The sequence below is a fragment of the Acartia tonsa genome, chromosome 14 (genome assembly GCF_053477335.1).
Source record: "Acartia tonsa isolate MP-2025a chromosome 14, ASM5347733v1, whole genome shotgun sequence".
NCBI lineage: Eukaryota > Metazoa > Arthropoda > Copepoda > Calanoida > Acartiidae > Acartia > Acartia tonsa.
In genome coordinates, this window is record NC_137273.1 from 35,835,263 (window position 1) to 35,861,136 (window position 25,874).

The 25,874-nt window shown below is 35.0% G+C and overlaps 1 protein-coding gene and 1 non-coding gene across 5 annotated transcripts; both read left to right on the plus strand.

Annotated features, from left to right (window-relative positions):
- Positions 1 to 93: 93 nt before the first annotated feature.
- Positions 94 to 23,876, plus strand: LOC145306471 (cyclin-J-like). Of its 4 annotated transcripts, XM_080148583.1 has the most exons (13): positions 94 to 235; positions 2,738 to 2,774; positions 6,299 to 6,375; positions 6,905 to 7,019; positions 16,118 to 16,180; positions 16,741 to 16,820; positions 17,373 to 17,434; positions 19,077 to 19,141; positions 19,916 to 20,004; positions 20,617 to 20,702; positions 22,278 to 22,349; positions 23,315 to 23,386; positions 23,773 to 23,876. In XM_080148583.1, exons 1-13 carry the CDS (start codon positions 201 to 203, stop codon positions 23,814 to 23,816), a joined length of 897 nt encoding a protein of 298 aa, XP_080004709.1. In that variant the 5' UTR covers positions 94 to 200; the 3' UTR covers positions 23,817 to 23,876. The 4 variants fall into 4 exon arrangements, with proteins under 4 accessions (XP_080004709.1, XP_080004710.1, XP_080004712.1 ...); XM_080148584.1 differs by lacking the exon at positions 22,278 to 22,349; XM_080148586.1 differs by lacking the exons at positions 2,738 to 2,774; positions 6,299 to 6,375.
- On the plus strand, positions 19,575 to 19,739 carry LOC145306696 (U1 spliceosomal RNA). Its single transcript, XR_013875145.1, has one exon. It is a non-coding gene; the product is annotated as a U1 spliceosomal RNA (small nuclear RNA).
- Positions 23,877 to 25,874: the final 1,998 nt, after the last annotated feature.

Below are 25,874 nucleotides of genomic sequence, written 5' to 3' on the forward strand. Positions count from 1 at the left end.
TTTTCTCATATTTTTTTCGTTTTTCTATTTGTCACATTTTCATTGCTTGTGATTTAATATACCTTATGATTTTAGTGTTTTCTTTTCAGATAATATAAAATGTGATATTATTATAAATAAAGACAAAACTTTACAAAAGTCAACTATTTCATTGGGATATAATATTATTTTTATCAAAAACGTATTAAACTCTTTTAAAAATGCAAAAAAGAAAATTGGGCTGTAAATTATATAGGTACCCAATATTTTTTAACTGATCAATCTTATTCATAGTCAGTTCAAAGACTTTTCAACCAATAATTTAATATACAAAAGAGGTAATCTTTACTGCCAATGTATATCATGAAGAAATCGTCCAACAAAATAAAAAAATCGTCCAACCCAAATCATCACGAAACCTTTTCAAGTGATAATTTTTTTGTACATTATCAAAAACATTCACATGTGAAATTGAAATGTAAATATCGTTAAGAAGCGTAGCCACTCGTTGATTTACTCAAGTTCATACGTATTTTTTGTCTTTCCATTGCGATCTCGTTAATCATTGAACCGATTGAGTTCTTCATTTCAGGGTCTTGGGATTGTTATTGGCTAGTTTTCTAAACATTGCATCCATCCTCCTTCGTTTACAGAGCCCCGAAATGCTAGGGTTGTAGCTGTGAGTAGTATTATTAATAGATGTGTGTTGAGTAAGATCTTAAAACCAGGCTAAAAGTTTTTCAGATATGTAAGTTTTATATAAGAACAAAAGCAAAATTGTTTTTTAAGCAACTGTTTAAATTATGTTAAACAAGTAAAGGTTTTGTGATTTTTTTTTCGAATTAATTTCGTTGTTGGTATAAGGTGTCTAATAGTAACCGCGGAAATATTTAATTTAACTTTATTTCTTACATTTAATATGAAAGACAAAAATGATGTAGGTGAAAATAAAATGAAACATTAGTGTGAATTATGAGCTTATTATTTTATCAGCGTTGCTATTCTTTCCGTATATTTCATTTCTTATTCTTCAGGGATAAGACAATTGCCGATAATATACATTAAAAAATTATTGGTTGAAAAGTTTAGACAATACCATTTCGGAACTAACTAATCAACATTTCGACAACAAAACTGGTATTAATTTTATGATTTTTATTGTCGGACAATGTTATACATAATTTTTCAGTTTGGCTGAGAAGCGGGTCTAATCCAGCAGATATTAACCGGTTTCGAAGCTATATTGAAAAAGATTTTAGATTATTTATACCCCCCTCCCTGTCTTTTCCTTTCCTGTAAATTTCTTGCTTGTTGCGCTTTAATTGATGTTTCGTTCTTGTCTTGTGTAGAGATAGTAAGAGAAAGAGAAAATAATGTGTTTAATGGTATTGGATATATTATTACATGGATCTTACATCAGATTTTCATGTTTTCTAATAAAGTGAAACTCGCAGCGGGCTAAAATAACAATATCCACCCCTTTTACCTTTACCCTTTAATTCACGACAATTATTCTCCTGTCATAATATCCATGGATATTCTAAATCCATTATAATGGTTTAGCTTCCATAAAAATGTACCAACCAGCTGACAATAACTACTGAACCATTATTAGAGTATAACACTAGAGGGGGAAGGGGTCAAATAACTGTATCTCCCTATCCCAATGACGATGTGCCGACTCTCAACTGGGTCTTTGAAAATCAATCAATAATGTCAGAAATATTAACACAACCAAGTAGTAGCAGAAAAAAATTTGCTAGTAGACGGAAAAGGGCAGGTTGGGCAGGTAGTTATCTGTATATACATCTATACTATAGATCTGTTGAAATATTATAAGAAGTTAAGAACAGGGATGACAACATTCATAAAAGCACTAAAATAATACGTAATAGGTCAAATGAACAGTAATAATTGTAGAGTGTCTGGTTAAAGTCTGGACAACTCCATGTTATACTAGAGAGTGAGACCTAAAAATATAACTACTAAAGCTAAGTCTGGCCTTTGTCCATAAGGAGGCGAGTTTTAGTTTTTAGGTTTTCTAAAAATTATGATAGATTTTAAAACATTATTGTTTTTATTAAGAATTTCTGGATAAAATGAACCAAAAGCATTGAATGTAATTAAGAAGAAATGAAAATACGACCAGTTGTTCTATTGTAGAAGAACTTATATCCTACTCTCTTATTGGCAGAGAGAAATCTTGGAATCTGATTGGCGAAGACCCAACAAGTTGCACTTGTTTTGGTCAAGAAGAATACTCTCATGATGACTATTTGTTAATCCTGGAATCTGATTGGCAAAGTCCCAATAAGTTGCATTGTGATTGTTCATGAAGAATACTGCCATGTTGACTATTTGTTAATACTGAAATTTGATTGGCGAAGTCAATAAATACTAAATACTAATAAATAAGATAAATTACTGGATCAAGTGTTGTGGAACTTTTTCGTCTGCTAGCAAATTGCTTTCTGCTTTTTTTGTAGCAGCTTGGCTGTGCTGATATTTTCGAAGCCATTGGCTGATATTCAAAGACCCAATTGAAATATAGAGGGGCTACGATTGTAAAACAATGGGAGAGCGAAATAAAATACGGGAACAATTTTTCTTCCAATGTGGCTTAAAATTAGACATGGCCTGTAATTCCAAAGTACGTTCCTGTTACAGCATTAAAAAAGAATTTAACAAGCCCATTGAAGTTTCATTTAATATTGACACATCTGCGAAGTCAAATTTTTTACTTCTATATTTTATTTAGATTGGGTTTGACCTACGATATTCTTGATTATTCCCAGGTAATTATTTATTAACATGCGTGAAACTCGCATCAGGCTAAAATTACAATAACCCCATTAATCCACCCCCCCCTCCCACTGGATGAACTAACTGACCAATAAATGAGAGCCATGTTAGCAACGATTATTTTTCCTCTGTTATTATATCCATTTATACAGCTCTATTTAATTATCGACTTGAAATAAGTTTAAATATACTTTCTTAGAAATATGGTAACTCTTGTACCTAATATCTTTCATGGAACTATCCTTTCCTTAGTTGTGATAACCTTTTAAAGGTCTCAGTGGTTAAAAGGGGCCGGGAGGGGTTATGAAAATAGATTAAACCACCCCAAGACAAAATAAAGGGGGGGGTTTTTAATGCAACCATCTCGTAATCAGTGATTAAATGGCACTTAGAATTCGAATTTCGATCTGAAATTTTGCATGAGTAATCCTTGGTAGGTCTATTTTCCCTAAATTGAACAAAAAGTTGGAAAAGTAACGGCTGGCAGCTGGCAGCTCAGCCGTTTAGCTGTTTTTTACCTATTTTCAGGGTAAGTTCATCATTAATTACGTAGGAATCAACTTTTAAAAACATATTTTTGATTTAATTCATGGTAAATGATAGCAATAACCATTTTTTAAATTTCTAGTTTCAGCTGCTAAACGGCTAGAACCGGCTGAAAACGGCTGGGAGCTGCCAGTAGTATGAAGGGTAGATATAGCTTGTGACGTATCTAGGATTAGGTTTTTATGGCTGCTGAGCTCAAAAATACTTCCAAAAATATTGGCCGCCCATCCATATGGCAGCTGGGTAACAGCTGCAGCTCACCTGGGAGCGGCCAAGAGTAGAATGAGTAGATAGGGCTTGTGACGTGTCTAGGGGTAGGTTTTTATGGGTGCTGACCTCAAAAATACTACCAAAAATAGTGGCGGCCCATCCATAAGGCAGCTGGGTAACAGCTGCAGCTCAGCTGGGAGCAGCCAAGAGTAGAATGAGTACATAGGGCTTGTGACGTGTCTAGGGGTAGGTTTTTATGGGTGCTGAGCTCAAAAATACTACCAAAAATAGTGACGGCCTATCCATATGGCGGCTGGGTAACAGCTGCAGCCCAGCTGGGAGCGGCCAAGAGTAGAATACGTACATAGGGCTTGTGACTTGTCTATGGTTAGGTTTTTATGGGTGCTGAGCTCAAAAATGCTACCAAAAATAGTATCGGTCCATCCATATTTTAGCTGGGTAACAGCTGCAGCTCAGCTGGGAGCGACCAAGAGTAGAATGAGTAGATAGGGATTGTGACGTGTCTAGGGGTAGGTTTTTATGGGTGCTAAGCTCAAAAAACTACCAAAAATAGTGGTGGCCCATCCATATGGTTGCTGGGTAACAGCTGCAGCTGTGCAGTAAGCTATTGTTTAAGACTCAGCTGTGGGCACTTTTTGGGACTATTGAAGGATAACAAAATATTGAATATTTCAATATTGATTTAGTTGTTAGAACAGTTACTAACAGACATAAGTAAAAGTTTAAGACATAGCTTGTGATGTGTGGGGTAAGTTTTTATGGGTGCCAAGCTTATTAATACTCCCAAAAATAGAAAGGCCGATCCATATGGCATCAGGGTAATGGCTGTTGCTCAGCTATAGCTGTTACCCAGCGTCCATATGGATGGGCCCCCACTATTATTGGTAGTATTTTTGAGCTCAACACCCCCATAAAAAGTTAAGACCTACCCCTTGAAATGTTACATGCTATATCTATAACATATACTTTTGGCTGTTGATAACTGTTTTCAGAGGTTTTTGGTAATTTTCAGTGAAATCTAGAAATTAAAAAAGTGTTACTAGTAGGTAATATTTCCACGAAAAAAAGTTATAATGTTAATTGGGAGAAGTTTAATTCTACTGAAATAATAAATTTTTTGATATCCTTCTTGACACATCACAAGCAATGTCTTAAACCTTTACTTTTATCTGTTGGTAACTGTTCTCAGCCAATTTCAGCTGTTTAACAACTAAATCAATACTGAAATATTTAATATTTGGTTACCCTTCAATAATCCCAAAAAGTGCTTACAGCTGAGTCTTAAACAACGGCTTACTGCACAGCTGCAGCTTTTACCCAGCAATCATATGGATGGGCCACTACAATTTTTGGTAGTTTTTTTATAGCTTAGCAGCCATAAAAACCTACCTCTTGAAATGTCACAAGCCCTGTGTACTCATTCTACTCTTGGCCACTTCCAGCTGAGCTGCAGCTGTTACCCAGCTGCCATAAAGATGGGCCGCCTCTATTTTTAGTAGTATTTTTGGGGTCAGCACCCATAAAAACCTAACCATAGACACGTCACAATCCCTATCTACTCATTCTACTCTTGGCCGCTCCCAGCTGAGCTGTAGCTGTTACCCAGCCACCATATGGATAAGCCTCCAATATTTTTAGTAGTATTTTTGAGGTCAGCACCCATAAAAATTTAACCATAGACACGTCACAAGCCCTATATACTCATTCTACTCTTGGCCGCTCCCAGCTGAGCTGCAGCTGTTACCCAGCTGTCATATTGATAGGCCGCTACTATTTTTGGTAGTATTTTTGAGCTCAGCACCCATAAAAACCTACCCCTAGACACGTCACAAGCCCTATATACTCATTCTACTCTTGGCCGCTCCCAGCTGAGCTGCAGCTGTTACCCAGCCGCCATATGGATGGGCGGCCACTATTTTTGGAAGTATTTTTGAGCTCAGCACCCATATAAACCTACCCCTAGACACATCACAAGCCATATCTACCCTTCATACTCTTGGCAGCTCCCAGCTGGGCTGCAGCTGTTACCCAGCTGCCATATGGATGGGCCGCCACTATTTTTGGTAGTATTTTTGAGCTCAGCATCCATAAAAACCTACCCCTAGACACGTCACAAGCCCTATCTACTCATTCTACTCTTGGCCGCTCCCAGCTGAGCTGCAGCTGTTACCCAGCTGCCATATGGATGGGTGGCCACTATTTTTTATAAGTATTTTTGAGCTCAGCAGCCATAAAAACCTACCCCTAGACACGTCACAAGCCATATCTACACTTTATACTCTTGGCAGCTCCCAGCCGTTTTCAGCCAGTTCTAGCCGTTTAGCAGCTGGAACTAGAAATTTAAAAAAGGTTATTGTTATCATTTACCATGAATTAAACCAAAAATATGTCTTTGAAAGTTGATTCCTACGTAATTATTGATGAATTTGCCCTGAAAATAGACAAAAAACGGCTAAACGGCTGAGCTGCCAGCCGCCAGCCGCTACTTTTCCAACTTTTTGTTCGATTTAGGGAAAATAGACCTACCAAGGATTACTCATGCAAAATTTCAGATCGAAATTCGAATTCTAAGTGCCATTTAATCACTGATTACGAGATGGTTGCATTAAAACCCCCCCCCCCCCCCCCTTAGTATAAACCCATTTCAAAACCTATGTGAAGCTTATCTAAAGTTGAGAACCCAATCGGTTAAGTAGTTATAAAGATCTTAAGCTTCAGACAAATAAACCTTACATAATAGGATGTGATAATGTGGTTGAAAAAACGGGAGCAGCATTTACCAGAATTTAGGAGACAATCCCCACAAATAAAGAAGAGGTAACCCCGTATTTGACAGCTTTCCGCGGATATTAGAATTCAAATACCAGTTTTGTCAACCCGGGGTAAAAAACTGGTATTAATATTGATGTTTTATTTTAATATTGTAATGTTGGAAAATTGTCTGTAATACGATGTCATGCATGATTTTTCAGTATAGCTGTGAATCTGTGCTATTCCAGCTGATATTATACGGTTTCGAAGCTTTACTAGAAAATGTTATATTAAACTTTTAAAACAATTATTGATATAGAAATACCTACCCTCATGATTCGTAATAAACAATGTTGTAAATTTGAATTATTTTCCCAGTTATGATGAACAAGATTAGTCCTTCTCTGTTCTATATATTAAATTAATGATTGAAAAGAAAATGACACTGCTGGTTTATACAATTCAATCAAGATCAATTTAAAGTCCCATAAACAAATTTTAGCCAATGAATGAGAAAAACATTCTTGAGTATTAATCTTTGGAGAAGAGTATATCATCCAATGTCCCCTCCCTCTCTGATAGATCATGTATACAGGCGTAAGTTGATTGACTGCACCACACAAGTTGCTGAGAAGTTGGAACTGTCGACCTGTACGGTTCATCTGGCCGTCAAGCTGCTGGACTACTTCATGGACGGGCATGACATTCAGGTATGCCATGTTTGTGTCCACCTGTACGGTTCATCTGGCAGTCATGCTGTTGGACTACTTTATGGACGGTCATGACATCCAGGTATACCATGTTTATGTCCACCTGTACGGCTCATCTGGCAGTCAAGCTGCTGGACTACTTCATGAACGGTCATGACATCCAGGTATACCATGTTTATGTCCACCTGTACGGTTCATCTGGCAGTCAAGCTGCTGGACTACTTCATGGACGGTCATGACATCCAGGTATACCATGTTTATGTCCACCTGTACGGTTCATCTGGCAGTCAAGCTGCTGGACTACTTCATGAACGGTCATGACATCCAGGTATGTCAACCTGTACGGTCCATCTGGCAGTCAAGCTGCTAGACCATTTCATGGACGGGCATGACATCCATGTATACCATGTTTATGTCCACCTGTACGGTTCATCTGGCAGTCAAGCTGCTGGACTACTTCATGAACGGTCATGACATCCAGGTATACCATGCTTATGTGGAAAGTACAATGGAGGATGATTTTATCTTTTTTCCAATTGAAGGGAATGAAAGGTTGCCTTTTCAGGAGTAATTTATTGGTTATGTTTAGTGATTAACCTCCCCCCCCCCCTCCCCCTACAGTTTTAAATGTACCAAAGACAGAAATAAATATTTATGATTATGGTGGAGGGGATTAATTCGTAATCCCTTATTCTACCCCTCCTTGAAAATTTGTCCTATTACATATAGTAGTAAAGTTTTTTTTTGTTTATCCGTGAGGATATCGCTTTAAACTTAACCTAAGGAGTTATCCATGTTTGGGAAGCTCTACATCGGTCCCGGGATGGTTTTAGAATATTTACAGCGTGGCTACATTTTTCAGTATACTGAAAATATTCAGTATTCTTCAGTATTTGGAAATTGTGGGTTCAGTATTTTCAGTAAATACTGAATATTCAGTATTTACTGAAAATTTTATTCAGTTTTTGGAAATTTTCATGATTCAGTATTTTCATTATTTCTTAAATTCCAAAAAAAATTGCATAAATAAGATGTTTTTTCAAGTAATTGATGTCAGATTTTTTTCGGCGCTTCGCGCCTCACTTTACTTTCCTTTAAATTACCTACCCTATAACTTTGTACATTAATTTTGCTTTTTTTATGGTAATCATAGACTTACAAGGGGGGAAGGGTAAAGTGGCGATTACTCCCCCCCCCCCCATTTAAAGTTTACCCCTACCCTGGGGGGCTGTAGGCACCCGCAACCATTAAGGAGGGAGTATTTACCCCCAAAACAATTTTGGAGGGGTAAATACCCCCCAAAAAATAAAAATCTCTAACAAAAAAAATTTTTGCGCGCTTCGCGCTCATTTTTAATACTAAATATTTGATAAAATTTAATTTACCCACCCCAAAAATTTTACCCCGGGGGGTAAATTTTGGGGGGAGTAAATAAAAGGAGGATGTGCTTAAGGACCATTTGGGCAGGGGGGGGGGGGGTTTACTCGAGAACCCTTAGAGCTAGAGGGAGCTAATTTTGGATTTAAGCTTCTATGGGGCCAAAGTTACTTTTAAAATTATCGTCGACCCCCCACCCCTCCCAAAAAATTTTTTTTTTGGGGGGGGGTAAAAATTTTTTTTATTGCATTTCTCGCCGAATTAGGCAATTTGAAATCATTTGAGACCATGTTATTTTTTTCAAAAATTTTTCGCCTTACAAGCAACCCTGCGGGGGGACTTAGTCATTTTTTTCAAATTCTCGTTTATGAAGGTATATCTTAAATACAGTATGCTACTCTCTTAGTTTTAAAGATAATTGGATGAAATCTTTTTGATTGTGTCACTAATTACCCCAAGTTTTGGTATCTTTAAAAAAAAACGGCGGCGGGACCGCCGCTCCCGCCGTCCGCCGCCGTTTTCCGCCGCCACCAAAAAAGAATTTTTTTATTGCATTTCTCGCCGAATTAGGCAATTTGGAATCATTTGAGACCATGTTATTTTTTCAAAAATTTTTCCCCTAACAAGCAACCCTGCGAGGGGGACTTAGTCATTTTTTTCAAATTCTCGTTTATGAAGGTATATCTTAAATACAGTATGCTACTCTCTTAGTTTTAAAGATAATTGGATGAAATCTTTTTGATTGTGTCACTAAGGGGGGGGGGGAAGTTTGTACAGTTATAGGAAATGAAATTCAGTATAAACGTTTGGGAGGGCCGTGTGGGCTTGTTTTTATAGTTATCAACCTAATTCTTTTTGTAGGCTCTCTTATATGATTGGATGTACACATAAAACTTTGAAAATTGAATTTCGGCACTTTCCTTCTTGGGGCTTGTGGAGCACAAAACCCCCCCAAACGCTAAAAATATGAGTTCTGAGCTTATTTTTAAAGATATCAACCTGATTTTTTTTAAATAATACTTTTTTAACATAACTGAATCAACGAATCATTACAGATTTCATTTTGGGACTTTCCTTCTAGGGGCTTGTGGAGCAAAAGACCCCCAAAAACTAAAAATATGCGTTCTGAGCTTATTTTTAAAGATATCAACCTGATTTTTTTTAAATAATACTTTTTAACATAACTGAATCAACAAACCTTTACAGATTTCATTTTGGGACTTTCCTTTTAGGGCCTTGTGGAGCAAAAGACCCCAAAAACACTAAAAATATGCGTTCTGAGTTTATTTTTAAAGATACCAACCTGATTTTTTTTAAATAATACATTTTTTAACATAACTGAATCAACGAACCATTGCAGATTTCATTTTGGGACTTTCCTTCTAGGGGCTTGTGGGGCAAAAGACCCCAAAAACACTAAAAATATGAGTTCTGATCTTATTTTTAAAGATATCAACATGATTTTTTTAAGGAAACTTTTTGAACATAACCAAACTAGGGAACAATTACATATTTTATTTTAGGACTTTCCTTCTAGGGAATTTTGGAGCAAAAGAACCACAAAACACTAAAAATATTAGTTCTGAGCTTTTTTTTAGAGACATCAACCTGATTTTTAAAAAATAATACTTCTTTAACATAACCAAACTAATAAACCATTACAGATTTCATTTTCGGACTTTCCTTCTAGGGTCTACTGGAGCAAAAGACCCCCAAAACACTAAAAATATTGGGACTTTCCTTCTAGGGGCTTGTGGAGCAAAAGAACCACAAAACACTAAAAATATTAGTTCTGACCTTATTTTTAAAGATATCAACCTGATTTTTTTAAGAACACTTTTTTAACATAACCGAACTTAGTAACTTTTACAGATTTCATTCGATTATGTTAAAAAAGTATTATTTAAAAAAAATCAGGTTGATATCTTTAAAAATAAGCTCAGAACTCATACTTTTAGTGTTTTTGGGGGTCTTTTGCTCCACAAATCACAAGAATAAAAGTCCTAAAATGAAATCTGTAATAGTTCGTTGGTTCGGTTATGTTAAAAAAGTATTATTTTTAAAAAATTAGGTTGATATCTTTAAAAATAAGCTCAGAACTCATATTTTTAGCGTTTTTGGGGGTCTTTTGCTCCACTAGACCCTAAAAGGAAAGTACAAAATGAAATCTGTAATGGTTCCTTAATTCAGGTATGTTAAGAAAGTTTTTTTTAAAAATCAGGTTGACATCTTTAAAATAAGCTCAGAACTCATATTTTTAGTGGTTTAAGGGTCGTTTGCTCCACAAGCCCCTAGAAGGATAGTCCCAAAATGAAATTTGTAATGGTTTGTTGATTCGGTTATGTTAAAAAAGTATTATTAAAAAAAATCTGGTTGATATCTTTAAAAATAAGCTTATAACTCTTATTTTTAGTGTATTGGGGGTCTTTTGCTCCACAAGCTCCTAAAAGGAAAGTCCCAAATGAAATCTGTAATGGTTCGTTGATTCGGTTATGTTAAAAAAGTATTATTTAAAAAAATCAGGTTGATATCTTTTAAAATAAGCTTAGAACTCATATTTTTAGTTTTTTGGGGGGATCTTTTGCTCCACAAGCCCCTAGAAGGAAAGTCCTAATATGAAATCTGTAATGTTTTGTTGATTCGATTATGTTAAAAAAGTATTATTTTAAAAAATCAGGTTGATATCTTTAAAAATAAGCTCAGAACTCATATTTTTAGTGTTTGGGGGGTTTTGTGCTCCACAAGCCCCAAGAAGGAAAGTCCCAAAATGAAATCTGTAATGGTTCGTTGATTCAGTTATGTTAAAAAGTATTATTTAAAAAAATCAGGTTGATATCTTTAAAAATAAGCTCAGAACTCATATTTTTAGCGTTTGGGGGGTTTTTGTGCTCCACAAGCCCTAAGAAGGAAAGTCCCAAAATGAATCTGTAATGGTTCGTTGATTCAGTTATGTTAAAAAAGTATTATTTAAAAAAAATCAGGTTGATATCTTTAAAAATAAGCTCAGAACTCATATTTTTAGCGTTTGGGGGGTTTTTGTGCTCCACAAGCCCTAAGAAGGAAAGTGCCGAAATTCAATTTTCAAAGTTTTATGTGTACATCCAGTCGTATAAGAGAGCCTACAAAAAGAATTAGGTTGATAACTATAAAAATAAGCCCACACGGCCTTCCCAAACTTTTATACTGAATTTCATTTCCTATAACTGTACAAACTTCCCCCCCCCTTACCCCAAGGGGGGGGGGGAAGTTTGTACAGTTATAGGAAATGAAATTCAGTACTAAAGTTTGGGAGGGCCGTGTGGGTTTGTTTTTAGAGTTATCAACCTAATTCTTTTTGTGAGCTCTCTTATATGACTGGATCTACACATAAAACTTTAAAAATTGAATTTTGGGACTTTCCCTCTAGGGGCTAGTGGAGCAAAAGACCCCCCGAAACACTAAAAATTTAAGTTCTAACTTATTTTTAGAGATATTGAGATTATTTTTTTTTCAGAAACCTTTTTTAACAAAACCAAACTAAGTAATCATTGGAGATTTCATTTTGGGACTTTCCTTCTAGGGGCTTGTGGAGCAACAGACCCCTAAAAACACTAAAAATATGCGTTCTGAGCTTATTTTTAAAGATATCAACCTGATTTTTATTAAATAAAACTTTTTTAACATAACTAGATCAACGAACCATTACAGATTTCATTTTGGGACTTTCCTTCTAGGGGCTAGTGGAGCAAAAGACCCCCCCAAACACTAAAAATTTAAGTTCTGAGCTTATTTTTAGAGATATTGAGATGATTTTTTTTGTCAGAAACCTTTTTTAACATAACCAAACTAAGTAATCATTGGAGATTTCATTTTGGGACTTTCCTTCTAGGGGCTTGTGGAGCAACAGACCCCCAAAAACACTAAAAATATGCGTTCTGAGCTTATTTTTAAAGATATCAACCTGATTCTTTTTAAATAATACTTTTTTAACATAACTGAATCAACAAACCATTACAGATTTCATTTTGGAACTTTCCTTCTAGGGGCTAGTGGAGCAAAAGACCCCCCCAAACACTAAAAATTTAAGTTCTGAGCTTATTTTTAGAGATATTGAGATGATTTTTTTTAGAAACCTTTTAATACATAACCAAACTAAGTAATCATTGCAGATTTCATTTTGGGACTTTCCTTCTAGGGGCTTGTGGAGCAACAGACCCCCGAAAACACTAAAAATATGAGTTCTGAGCTTATTTTTAAAGATATCAACCTGATTTTTATAAATAATACTTTTTTAACATAACCGAACTTGGTAACTTTTACAGATTTTTATTGTTTTTAGGGTCTTTTGCTCCACTAGCTTATAGAAGGAAAGTCCCAAAATGAAATCTGTAAAAGTTACCAAGTTTGGTTATGTTAAAAAAGTGTTCTAAAAAAAAGGAAGTTGATATCTTTAAAAATAAGCTCAGAACTCATATTTTTAGTGTTTTGGGGGTCTTTTGCTCCACTAGCCCCTAGAAGGAAACTCCCAAAATGAAAGGGGGGGGGGGCGAAAGTGACACTTTTTGAAACCAAAATTAAAAGTTAAAGGAACTCAACTAAAAAAAAGAGTTACAGGTCTGACATTTTGCATGGCAGTTGCTTTATAGGGGTACAATATGGAACTATGAACGGTTTACGGCGGTTGCGCCGCCGTTTCTTCACAGTTCCATATTGTACCCCTATAAAGCAACTGCCATGCAAAATCTCAGACCTGTAACCCTTTTTTTAGTTGAGTTCCTTTGTTGACTCTTAGTTTTGGTTTCAAAAAGTGTCACTTTCGCCCCCCGGCCCCCCCTTTGTAATGGTTCCTTAATTCGGTTATGTTAAAAAAGTTTTCTTTAAAAAATCAGATTGACATTTTTAAAAATAAGCTCAGAACTCATATTTTTAGTGTTTTTGGAGTATTTTGCTCCACTAGCTCCTAGAAGGAAAGTCCCAAAATGAAGTCCCAATAAAAAATCAGGTTGATATCTTTAAAAATAAGCTCAGAATGTATATTTTTAGTGTTTTTGGGGGTCTGTTGCTCCACAAGCCCCTAGAAGGAAAGTCCCAAAATGAAATCTGTAATGGTTCGTTGATTCAATTATGTTAAAAAGTATTATTTAAAAAAAATCAGGTTGATATCTTTAAAAATAAGCTCAGAACGATATTTTTAGTGTTTTTGGGGGTCTGTTGCTCCACAAGCCCCTAGAAGGAAAGTTCCAAAATGAAATCTGCAATGATTACTTAGTTTGGTTATGTTAAAAAAGGTTTCTGAAAAAAAATCATCTCAATATCTCTAAAAATAAGCTCAGAACTTAAATTTTTAGTGTTTGGGGGGGGTCTTTTGCTCCACTAGCCCCTAGAAGGAAAGTCCCAAAATGAAATCTGTATTGGTTCGTTGATCTAGTTATGTTAAAAAAGTTTTATTTAAAAAAAATCAGGTTGATATCTTTAAAAAAAAGCTCAGATCGCATATTTTTAGTGTTTTGGGGGTCTGTTGCTCCACAAGCCCCTAGAAGGAAAGTCCCAAAATGAAATCTCCAATGATTACTTAGTTTGGTTTTGTTAAAAAAGGTTTCTGAAATAAAATCATCTCAATATCTCTAAAAATAAGCTCAGAACTTAAATTTTTAGTGTTTGGGGGGGTCTTTTGCTCCACTAGCCCCTAGAGGGAAAGTCCCAAAATTCAAGTTTTATGTGTAGATCCAGTCATATAAGAGAGCTCACAAAAAGAATTAGGTTGATAACTCTAAAAACAAACCCACACGGCCCTCCCAAACTTTAGTACTGAATTTCATTTCCTATAACTGTACAAACTTCCCCCCCCCCCCTTACCCCAACTATTGGTATCTTTAAAAAAAACCGCGGCGTTTATGAAGGTATATCTTAAATACAGTATGCTACTCTCTTAGTTTTAGAGATAATTGGATGAAATCTTTTGGGCTGGGTCACTAATTACCCCAACTATTGGTATCTTTAAAAAAACGGCGTCGGGACCGCCGCTCCCGCCGCCTTTTCCGCCGCCACCAAAATTTTTTTTTATTATATTTCTCGCCGAATTAGGCAATTTGGAATCATTTGAGTTCATGTTATTTTTTTCAAAAATTTTCCCCCCCGCAGGGTTGCTTGTTAGGGGAAAAATTTTTGAAAAAATAACATGGTCTCAAATGATTCCAAATTGCCTAATTCGGCGAGAAATGCAATAAAAAATTTCTTTTTTGGTGGCGGCGGAAAACGGCGGCGGACGTCGGGAGCGGCGGTCCCGCCGCCGTTTTTTTTTAATGATACCAAAACTTGGGGTAATTAGTGACACAATCAAAAAGATTTCATCCAATTATCTTTAAAACTAAGAGAGTAGCATACTGTATTTAAGATATACCTTCATAAACGAGAATTTGAAAAAAATGACTAAGTCCCCACGCAGGGTTGCTTGTTAGGGGAAAAATTTTTGAAAAAATAACATGGTCTCAAATGATTCCAAATTGCTTAATTCGGCGAGAAATGCAATAAAAAAATTCTTTTTTGGTGGCGGCGGAAAACGGCGGCGGACGGCGGGATTGGCGGTCCCGCCGCCGTTTTTTTTTAAAGATACCAAAACTTGGGGTAATTAGTGACACAATCAAAAAGATTTCATCCAATTATCTTTAAAACTAAGAGAGTAGCATACTGTATTTAAGATATACCTTCATAAACGAGAATTTGAAAAAAATGACTAAGTCCCCCCGCAGGGTTGCTTGTAAGGCGAAAAATTTTTGAAAAAAATAACATGGTCTCAAATGATCCTAAATTGCCTAATTCGGCGAGAAATGCAATAAAAAAAATTTTTACCCCCCCCCCCCAAAAAAAAAAAAATTTTGGGGGGGGGTGGGGGGTCGACGATAATTTTAAAAGTAACTTTGGCCCCATAGAAGCTTAAATCCAAAATTAGCTCCCTCTAGCTCTAAGGGTTCTCGAGTAAACCCCCCCCCCCTGCCCAAATGGTCCTTAAGCACATCCTCCTTTACCCCTGCCAACAGATTTCAGGGGGGGGTAATTACCCCCCCCAAGCAAATTTTACTCCCGGGGTAAAAATTTTGGGGGGGGGGGTAAATAAAATTTGCGGCGCGCTTCACGCTCCATTTTACCCCCCCCAAAAAGCGAATTACCCTCCCCATAAAAAAATTTTACCCCCCCCAAAATAAAAAGCTTGGACGTCTATGATGGTAATATACATTTTTTTCAATTTCATCTCAAATATAAATTTTTTAGATATTTGAGATGCTTTTATACAGTATTTTTTTGTCTATTAATAGAATGAATAATCTAAGGTGAGTACTTTGCATGATTATTGAAGGTTAAGTTTTTTAGCATGCTCTTAACTCAACTAAAAGGTATTTAAGTTTTGTAATCATTTAAAATATTTTTCAGTCATTTTCTGCCTAATTGGTGCAAGAAAATCTAAGAGGCAAAATTAAAAGATCTTTAAAATATCCCCCTAATAATAAAGCTATGATATATGAAATTTTAAAATGAGGAATCATATAAAAAAAATACTTATTCAGTATTTGTATTTTTTTGTTCAGTATTTCAGTATTTTTTCTTATTTTAGGATTCAGTATTTTCAGTATTTCCTTTTTTTCTTCAGTATCAGTATTTTTTTGGTTGTGGCCACACTGTATTTAATTTTTATTATAGGTTTTAGGCTATTTTATCTCCTTGACAAAATATTACTTTGTTATTAGAATCCACAGTTGTATCTAGTCTTTCTGGTCTCCATCCTGCTGGCATCAAAAATGGAGGAAAAGGTAAAATATTTATTTTTTTACAAGGACAATTAAGAACAAAAGAAGCAAATATTTAAGTTGTAAATAAAAGTTGATTTAATAATTCAGAACCAGTTTTCATTCAAATAACATTTCTGTTAAGAGTAAGCAGGTTAAATTAAGTTATACCTATGTACCTTTAAAAATAACTCCCTATATAATTAAGAATTAAGATGCTATAAAATGAACGTTAATTACAGTCATACACTCTTACAGAGTAAGGGAATGGGAAAGTTTTTTTCCAGTATGGCTTAGATATTTATTTTATGACACACATAACAGCTTTCACATCGATTAGGTAATATCCGCTGGATTAGAACCGGTTTTCAGCCATACTGATAAATCATGTATATCATAGTATTACAGACATTTTTTCTAAGAATAAGATAATAAAAATCATAAAATTTATACCATTATTGTTAGCCCGGGCCTTCGGCCCCTCGGCCCTAACAAACTTGTTTTAACTGTATAATATTTCATTCTAATATCCGCGGAAAACTGTCTATAATACGATAAATAACTAAAAAATATTTTTGATTCAGAATGACAAGATCCCAAAATGCTCCGAGTTGAACGCCCTGGTGAAGCACCAGTTCCCAAAGCCGGACTTTCTTTCTCTAGAGTAAGTTTTTGCTACTTTTAAATCAACTGGGTAGCGACTGCGCCTCTAGTATGTAAGGGCTGTAAGAGAAGGGAAGGGGTTGGGTGTTCACACAATCAGGGAGGGAGGAGACATTGGGCTGTTAATTAAAGTTTAATAATAATGATTTCTTATTCGTTGGCTTAACAATTTTGGGGACTTTTATTAAATTTTGATTGGTAAGTTCATTAAGTTGAGTGTCCAAACGTTTCAACCATTAACTGTAATCTACAGAAGGGGTAATTTTGTGTATCATCATTGGGTATGTACAACGTACATACATTTATTGTCCATGTAGATCCTTGAGAAATATAATTGTAAACACTTTTGGTGCTTTCTCACACAGTGCATGTTGAGCACAAATAATTCCCCACCCAACCTCTATTAGTTTTAAAGTAATAGGGGGGGGGGGGAGGGGATTGATGTGGTGACTCGTAACATGACCTACCAGCATATTTGGCCTCCGCCAAAAAAAATTTGTTTGCATTTCTCAACGAAAATTTAAAGAAAAAAATAACATTTATTTTTGTTTAGATTTGTAATGTTGAAATATTTTAATTGGAGCCTCGGTATGCCGACAGCTTGTAATTTTGCAGGTAAATCTAAAACTTTGGTTTCCATTATGGCTTCGAAACCGTTTGATATCCGCTGGACTTAAACCGGTTTAGCATCGTATTTTAGACAATTTTCCACGAATATTGGGGAGAAAAAAGTTATAAAATTAAAACGAATTTTATTATCCTAGGCCCTCGGAGCTAACAAAACTTGTTTAATTCTTATAATTTTTAATTTTTTCATCTGGGGAAAGCTCTCTTATAAGACAATGCGATACAAAAAAAATATCTTAGGCGTATGTAAACAAAATAAACATCCCTTTTCCATTAAAAAAAGAAACAGCTTTCCCTGGATATTAGAATGCAAAATTATAAGGTTAAAACCAGTTTTGGTAGATTCAATGGGCCGAAGAGCCGGACTAACAAAGCTGGTATTTTAATATTCGTGGAAAATTGTCTGTAATATGATCATGTTATGCATGATTTTTCAGTATGGCTGAGAACCGGTTCTAATTCAGCTAGGATATTAATCGGTTTCTAAGCCACGTGTCTTCCTATTTCGATACTCTCTTGAGGGCCGAAGGGGGAACCTTTAAACTTCAATTTTATAATGTCATGTTAAGCATAAAGTACCTATAGAAAAATTTGTCAAATACTTTAAAATATCAAAGGTTTTCACTTGCTAAAGGGGGGAAGTTTGTACAGTTATAGGAAATGAAAATTCGGTACCAAATTTTGCCCTGGCCGTTTGGGCTGGTTTTTATAGTTATCAACCTAATTCTTTTTGTAAGCTCTCTTATATGTTTGGATCTACCTGTAAAATTTTGTAAATTGAATTTTGGGACTTTCCCTCTAGGGGCTAGTGGGGCAAAAGACCCCCCGAAACACTAAAATTTTAAGTTATGCGCTTATTTTTAAAGATATCGAGCTGATTTTTTAAATAGAACCTTTTATTACATAGATGAGTTGATTACCCACCCCATATTTCATTTTTGCACTTTACTTCTAGGGTTTTTTGGAGTAAAACAACCCCCCCAAATACAAAATTTATAAGTTTTGAGCTTACATGCCCCTAGAGGTAAGGTGCAAAAATGAAATATGGGATGGCTAATCAACTCATTTATGCAATAAAAGCTTCCCTTTAAAAATCAGCTCGATATCTTTAAAAATAAACTCATAACTTAAAATTTTAGTGTTTGGGGGGGTCTTTTGCAACATTAGCCCCTAGAAGGAAAGTCCCAAAATTCAATTTTCAAAGTTTTACAGGTAGATCCAATCATATAAGAGAGTTTACAAAAAGAATTAGGTTGATAACTATAAAAACAAGCCCAAACGGCCAGGCCAAAATTTGATACTGAATTTTCATTTCCTATAACTGTACAAACTCCCCCCCCCCCCCCTTATTTTGTATCAAAATTATCTAAAATACGAAGGAAAATTATGTCTGTCTAAACGACTAAAGCTTAAAATCTCGACAACCGCTGAACCGTTTGTGATAGTTTTATGCTATTTTTTTTATGGGTGGGACACTTGTTATTATATATTCAACTGATTAGGTATTTTCTTTTGAAATCTTCTTTTAATCAAAATGAGGTATTGAGATATTTTTATAATATTAAGATGTCGTATTTTAAATCAAGTTCAAACATTTGTTTGTCAGCTGATATTTTGATTTTTTTTTCAGAAATGTGGCTGCCGTATGCGATTCAGCCCACGGATTCACACAACAACGGTCCAATAGTCAGCTTTAGTATTTTAGTCATTAAAAAATTCCAATTAAATAAAAATATATTATGAAAACTATTTAATACGCCTATTGTATGATTCGTTTATTTGCTACCTCCCTTCCCACACACCAGATAGGGACTAATGCATTGGAAGCACCAGCCAATGAGAATCAAGGTAAACAAGGTTTCAGCTAATAGGAAGACACTTTCTCAATGTTGTAAATTGAACATTTAAGTTCGATAATATGACGATAGGTGGCGCGTTTTCTTGATGAATTTATTTATGATTTAAGAATTTGCATATTTGTATTACCTTTTTGTAAATTGAAAAATACAAAAAATAGGATATTATACACAAAATTGTAGAAATTTAAAGGCTAATGTAAGCTTTTAATACAAACAACTAAAATTTCAGAAATGTTACCAAATGATCATTGAGAGGCATCACAACAAGCATACTTACCTGGCGTGGAGGTTAACCGTGATCAAGAAGGCGGTTCCTCTAGGGTGAGGCTGTGCCATTGCACTCCGGTATGGCTGACCCCTACGATTACCCCAAACGTGGGTAACTCGAACGCACAATTTTTGATAGTGGGGGACTGCGTTCGCGCTATCCCCTAATAAATATCCCTAGAATATTAATGCGAAACTAGCTGAAATTCTAGTTTCTGTGGTCAAACTTTGAGGACTTGATTGCTTGGTGCAAACTAGCAATCAAGGCATACGGGTTTACATCAATTGATCTTCCATTAATTCCCTGGAGTAATAATTGAATGACTAAAACAAACAAAAAAACAGGGAAGCGAGATCCTTTTTTCAACAGTATGTGAAATATTTCCTGGACCGGTCGTTGGAAGATCCCCAGTTCATTGATGTACCACCCAGGTAGGATAATGTACTAGTAGCTGGGTAATACTTCCTAGACCTTTCCTTGGCAGATCCCCATTTCATTGATGTACCACCCAGGTAGGATAATGTACTAGTAGCTGGGTAATACTTCCTAGACCTTTCCTTGGCAGATCCCCATTTCATTGATGTACCACCCAGGTAGGATAATGTACTAGTAGCTGGGTAATACTTCCTAGACCTTTCCTTGGCAGATCCTCAGTTCATTGATGTACCACCCAGGTAGGATAATGTACTAGTAGCTGGGTAATACTTCCTAGACCTTTCCTTGGCAGATCCTCAGTTCATTGATGTAACACCCCCCCCCCCACACACACACACACACTTATTTTCAATTTTATTCAAAATAAGGCAAGGGCTCGACTTGTGCTTGTGGTATATATTTAGTTAATGTGTAATTACCACAAAAGTCCAGTGGTGTATATTCTTCACTAAGTTTATTTTTTTCATGTTTTTCCCTCTAGTTAAAATTAAATTTCCCATCATTTTAAGGGATTTTTGTGTCTGTAGATGAGAGGACAAGTAGATTTTTGCGGATTTTAAAATATATTCCTAGTCTCATTAAATCTTTACAATAAATTTTTATTTTAGCCAGCTGGGAGCAGCTATCCTGGCGGCCGCCAGAATTGGATTTGGACTTACACCTTTCTGGTCACATGAGATGAGCACTAGGACAGGTACAAATTTTATGTGACCCTATAATCCAGGGCTTTTCAACCCTCTCTCATAAAACCATACCTTAAGGTATGAAGTCCTCCACAAGAAAGCAAACCAGTCATTTGAAATCTTGAAGGACATACATCTAGATAATACTAAAAAGTAAAAATATGTGTAACAAGGATGACAACATCCATAAGTAGCGAAGCTCAAAAATTATGATTATATATCAGGAAAAAAATACTATAAAGCAGTGTCATATAATAAATATTAATATTGGTAAAATAGGGAAATCATCACACCTTTAAAATCACGCAACCTTATAATCATGAAAACTTAAAAATCTAGGAATCGATCTAGCACCGCAATAGATAGACAAATCTTAATGAAACTTGATGGAAATATGTAGAACATGAGCATACTCAATCCCTGATAATTTCAACCGTCAATCCTGAATAGGAATTGAGAAAACCATGAAAACCTAAAAAATCTAGGAATCGATCTAGCACCCCAATTAATAAAAAATGTTAATAAAACTTGGTGAAAATATGTAGAATATAAAAATAATTCACCCCTGAAAATTTCAGCCCTTTATCTTGAAAAGGAGTTGAGAAAATCACAAAAACGTAAAAATCTAGGAATCGATCTAGCACCCCAAATAACAAAAAGACGGACAAAACAATGTATATATTAGATGGGCATATATAGTGGGAATCTTTACTAAAAATTTCAGCTGTCTATCTTGAATAGGAGCTGAAAAAATCATGTTTCCCCCAATTCATTAATTACGGACAGACGGACGGACATTGTGAATTATAGAGTAGCTTCGCTACTAACTAGAATTGCCCACTTTTAGATAATGTCATCCTTATTAATATATTTTATACAGGATTTGTGTTGGATTCTCTGCATGGTTGTATAGATGTACTGCTTCATACCTTTAGTTGATGTCATCCTTGTTAAAAGCGAAGCTTTTCTATAATTAGGGTCGGTCCGTCCGTCCGTCCGTCCGTCCGAGATAGATAGCTTTTATTCGTTTATTTAGGCATGTTAGAATTGTCCTATCGATTTCAAACTTTGCATGATGATTCCTGTAGTAGTTGGGTACGATTTAGAAAGCGTAGCAACTCTATAATCATTACCAGAATGTCCGTACGTCCATTTTAAACATGTTGATTTTTCTACTTTTTTAACAACAAATTTTCAAGTGTTTTAATTATCCGTTTGATCTGATTTTTGGTATATTGATTCCTGGGACAACAAAGAACAATATTATAATCGAAGCAACTCTATAATCAAGTCCAAAAATGTAAGTATGTCCATAAACATTATCCAGTTTTTAAGCAGTTTTTCAACAAATTTACCTACAATTTTGATTCGACATTTATATATTTATGTTCCGATTTTTCAGTTTAGATACTATACAAGTGTTAATGTCCGTTTGTCCTACCGTTTCAGTGCTTCGCTTTTATGGATGTTGTCATCCTTGTTAATATATTTTGTATAGGATTTGTGTTGGATTCTCTGCGTGGTTGTACAGATGTACTGCTTCATACCTTTAGATGATGTCATCCTTGTTAATATATTTTGTACAGGATTTGTGTTGGATTCTCTGCGTGGTTGTACAGATGTACTGCTGCATACCCAGCGAAACTTTAAGAAAAAAGGTAGCATGCTACCTTTTTCGATATCTATAAGATCTCGTAAATACTAGCTGAAGAAAAAACGCGATATCGCTTAAACGTAGCATTTTATATAATTAACAAACATTTACAAACAAACACACAATCAACCCATGTTCAAAATTGATAGGAGAGAAATATAGTTTATAATTTTGCCACTAGGGACTCAAATAATTTGTAAAGATTAATTTAAACTTTCTGTTTTTAAACTGAAAACAATAAAAATGGTAAGACATAACATTTTATAGTGTTGATAGTCTCTGGTAAAAAAATTATTTTTAAAAAGGCTTTCTTACTTTCTTATTTTTAAATCACGGCAAATATATAAGATTATTATTAGTGATTGTTAAATTTAGCCAATCCCTAATAGTATGAAAAAATTAATTTCTCCACTTAACTTGCCCCACTTCCTAAAAATGGCCTAGTTGCCCCTCCCCCTCCTTATATGCGCTTTGATTCGAGCATTTAAGAGTTCGTATAAGAAATGTTACGAGTCGCCGTCGAGATCTCCTTTGACGCATTTTTAATTTGTGCTACTATTGTGCGACTTCGCTTCATACTCTGCTACGATATCGATGGCGAACTCGCATGCTACCTTTTGCTTGAGAGGTCGTTTTTCCAACGTTTATCGCCAAAAATTAGGTGTTAATTCATGGCGAATGGGATTCGAGGTAGCATAGGACTCGGTACATATATTGCACGACCTCGAAGGCGACTCTACGGCGAAATGTCTTGCTGGGCTACTTTGTATGTACGTACGTCCCTCTGTCTGTCAGTACGCCAACTCTTCCAAGAACAAATAACACCCAGATTCTTTTTAAATTTTGAAAATGGGGGGATTGTCGACATCTTCCCTTTCCCACCTTAAGCGCCCCTAGAGGCTTCTTCGAGAGGGGGGGGGGGTTGCATAACGACCAATTTCAAGAATAAAACATTATTTTTTTTTGTAGAAATGAAGAAAATTCTGCTGTTTGCCGGATATACAGAATCCAAAGCTGACGAGACCATCAACAATTTTTGCCAGGGATTTATCTAACATGTTACATTAAACCTTTGTTAATTAAATTTTTAGCAGCGAAGCTACTCTATAATTCGAAAAGTCCGTATGACCGTTTTGGGGGAAACGTGATTTTTATACCATTTTATAGATAGACGACTGGACGTTTCGGGGATTAAATAAGTTCACATTCTACATATTTTTTACCAAGTTACAGAAAGATTTGCTTATTTGTGTACTATATAAATTTTTTAATTTAAAAAGGTTTCGTTATTTAATTTCTCAAGTTTAATGTTTATTTTTAAAATTTTACCTTCGCCACTAATGGATGTTGTCATCCTTGTTTTGATGTTTACAAGTAGATTAAAAAATATAAAAAATAAGACAAATGTTTAATAAATGTGATGTGAAAGGTTCGAGTCCCTCTGTTTCAAGTGACCAAGGCCTTCAACTAGATGGATAAAAGGGGGGAGGCGTATTGAAATTGAGTCCATAAAAATTAAAGTTTATTTAAATTATTTAAGTCACAAGCGTTGGAAGTAGCTTCTTATTTCTTGACAGGATTTATTTTAATCTAGGGAATATTTCATTTCATCTCTTGAAAATCTATTTTGCCATTATCTTTTCTGCTAGCCAAGACTATCAATTTTACAGGATTAGGGAAAGTTTTATTTTTACCAGTAATCTCAAGGATAAGACAATGTACGATATATGATGCACATCGCTAATGATGATATGTAAAATTATCTTTTCTGTAAATTACAATAAGTAGTTGAAACGTTTGGACACTCAATTTATTGACCCATCCAATCAAAATTCAACAACAGTCACTATAAAGTTGTAAAGCCAACGAATAAGAATACATTATTATAAAACTTTAGGGACTGGTGTAATAAACAGCTATTTAAATTCTCAAATGACCTATCGAGCCCTTAACCATTATTTTTGAAAAAATTGGCAGATGTTTAAATTAAAATGAAAAGAATGAAAACCATACACATAAAAGATACATACTTTTTAAAATTATTTTAAAAGATAAGTTTGAATAATCTTATTTTATAACACATTTGTATATGTGACAAAAATAAATTTGTTGTATTGCATAAACATTTGTTGTCATTTAACCCTTTACAGCAATTTTTTATGTTTTTAAAATAAGTGAGAGAACACAAAAATGTTAATGTTAATTCGTTGATATATTATAAAGAATTAACTTTTTAGTGAATTTTTATAGTAAAATCATAAGGCCTAATTTTACTCTATACCAGAATACAATATTTATAAAGCAAAACACTCTAAAAGCTACGAATTTTACCCAAATAAAAAAAAAACTTTTGCTTAGGTCAAAATGATCACGGCAACAGTAAAAATTAATATTTAAATCCCCCCAAAAAAGTTTATTGGGGACTTAATTCAAATTTAGGCTCTGCAGTCTCATTCTACTGGTGTCATAGTATATTTTTTATATACGTTTTAAAAATAGGTTAAAACAGTTTAACAAGGCACTTCGAGGGAAATAACCACTTATTTTTATGAAATATTCTGTGCATACTTGTATTCAAAGGGGGGAGGCGGATGTGCCACTTTTTGAAACCAAAACTAAAAGTCAAAGGAACTCAACTAAAAAAAGAGTTACAGGTCTGAGATTTTGCATGGCAGTTGCTGTATAGGGTTACAATATGGAACAGTGAAGAAACGGCGGTGTAACCGCCGAAAACCGCCAATAAATTGCAAAAAAAAATCGGCGGGAAACGGCGGTTTTCGGTGGTTGCGCCGCTGTTTCTTCACAGTTCCATATTGTACCCCTATAAAGCAACTGCCATGCAAAATCTCAGACCTGTAACTCTTTTTTTAGTTGAGTTCCTTTGTTGTCTTTTAGTTTTGGTTTCAAAAAGTGGCACATCCGCCTCCCCCCTTTGAATACAAGTATGCACAGAAATCGAGAAAAATATTTCATAAAAATAAGTGGTTATTTCCCTCGAAGTGCCTTGTTAAGCTTAGAACCCCTTCCCTAAATATTTTGAAACAAAATGAGAATATAGGACGGTTTGTTTATTACTTTAGGTTAGGTTATATTGGGTGCTGTGTATCCCCGCATGGAAAAGCTCCATGACATGGGTTTAGGGATAGGGGGGAAACATCCGCCAATTTTTTCAAAAATAATGGTTAGGGGCTCGATAGGTCATTTGAGATTTTTATAAGGTACGGGGAAAGGAAGAAATTTTCCGTATTATATAAAATGTGCATTAAATTGCTTTTTTCTCCCATTATAGCTAAAATTAAACTTTTTTCACATAGTTCTAGATTTTTCCTAACAGTTAAGCTGACTTTTAACATAATCCTTGCTTTAATCCAATGTATAGTTACTTAGAAATTGATAAAATAAGCAATATTTTTTTATTGAAAACCAAATACAATAACAAAGCCAGAAACAGGTTTTTCATTAGTATCCAATTAACTTTAAATGGACCATCTCTCGCCCACCTTTAATTACAAATTTGTAAATAATAAAG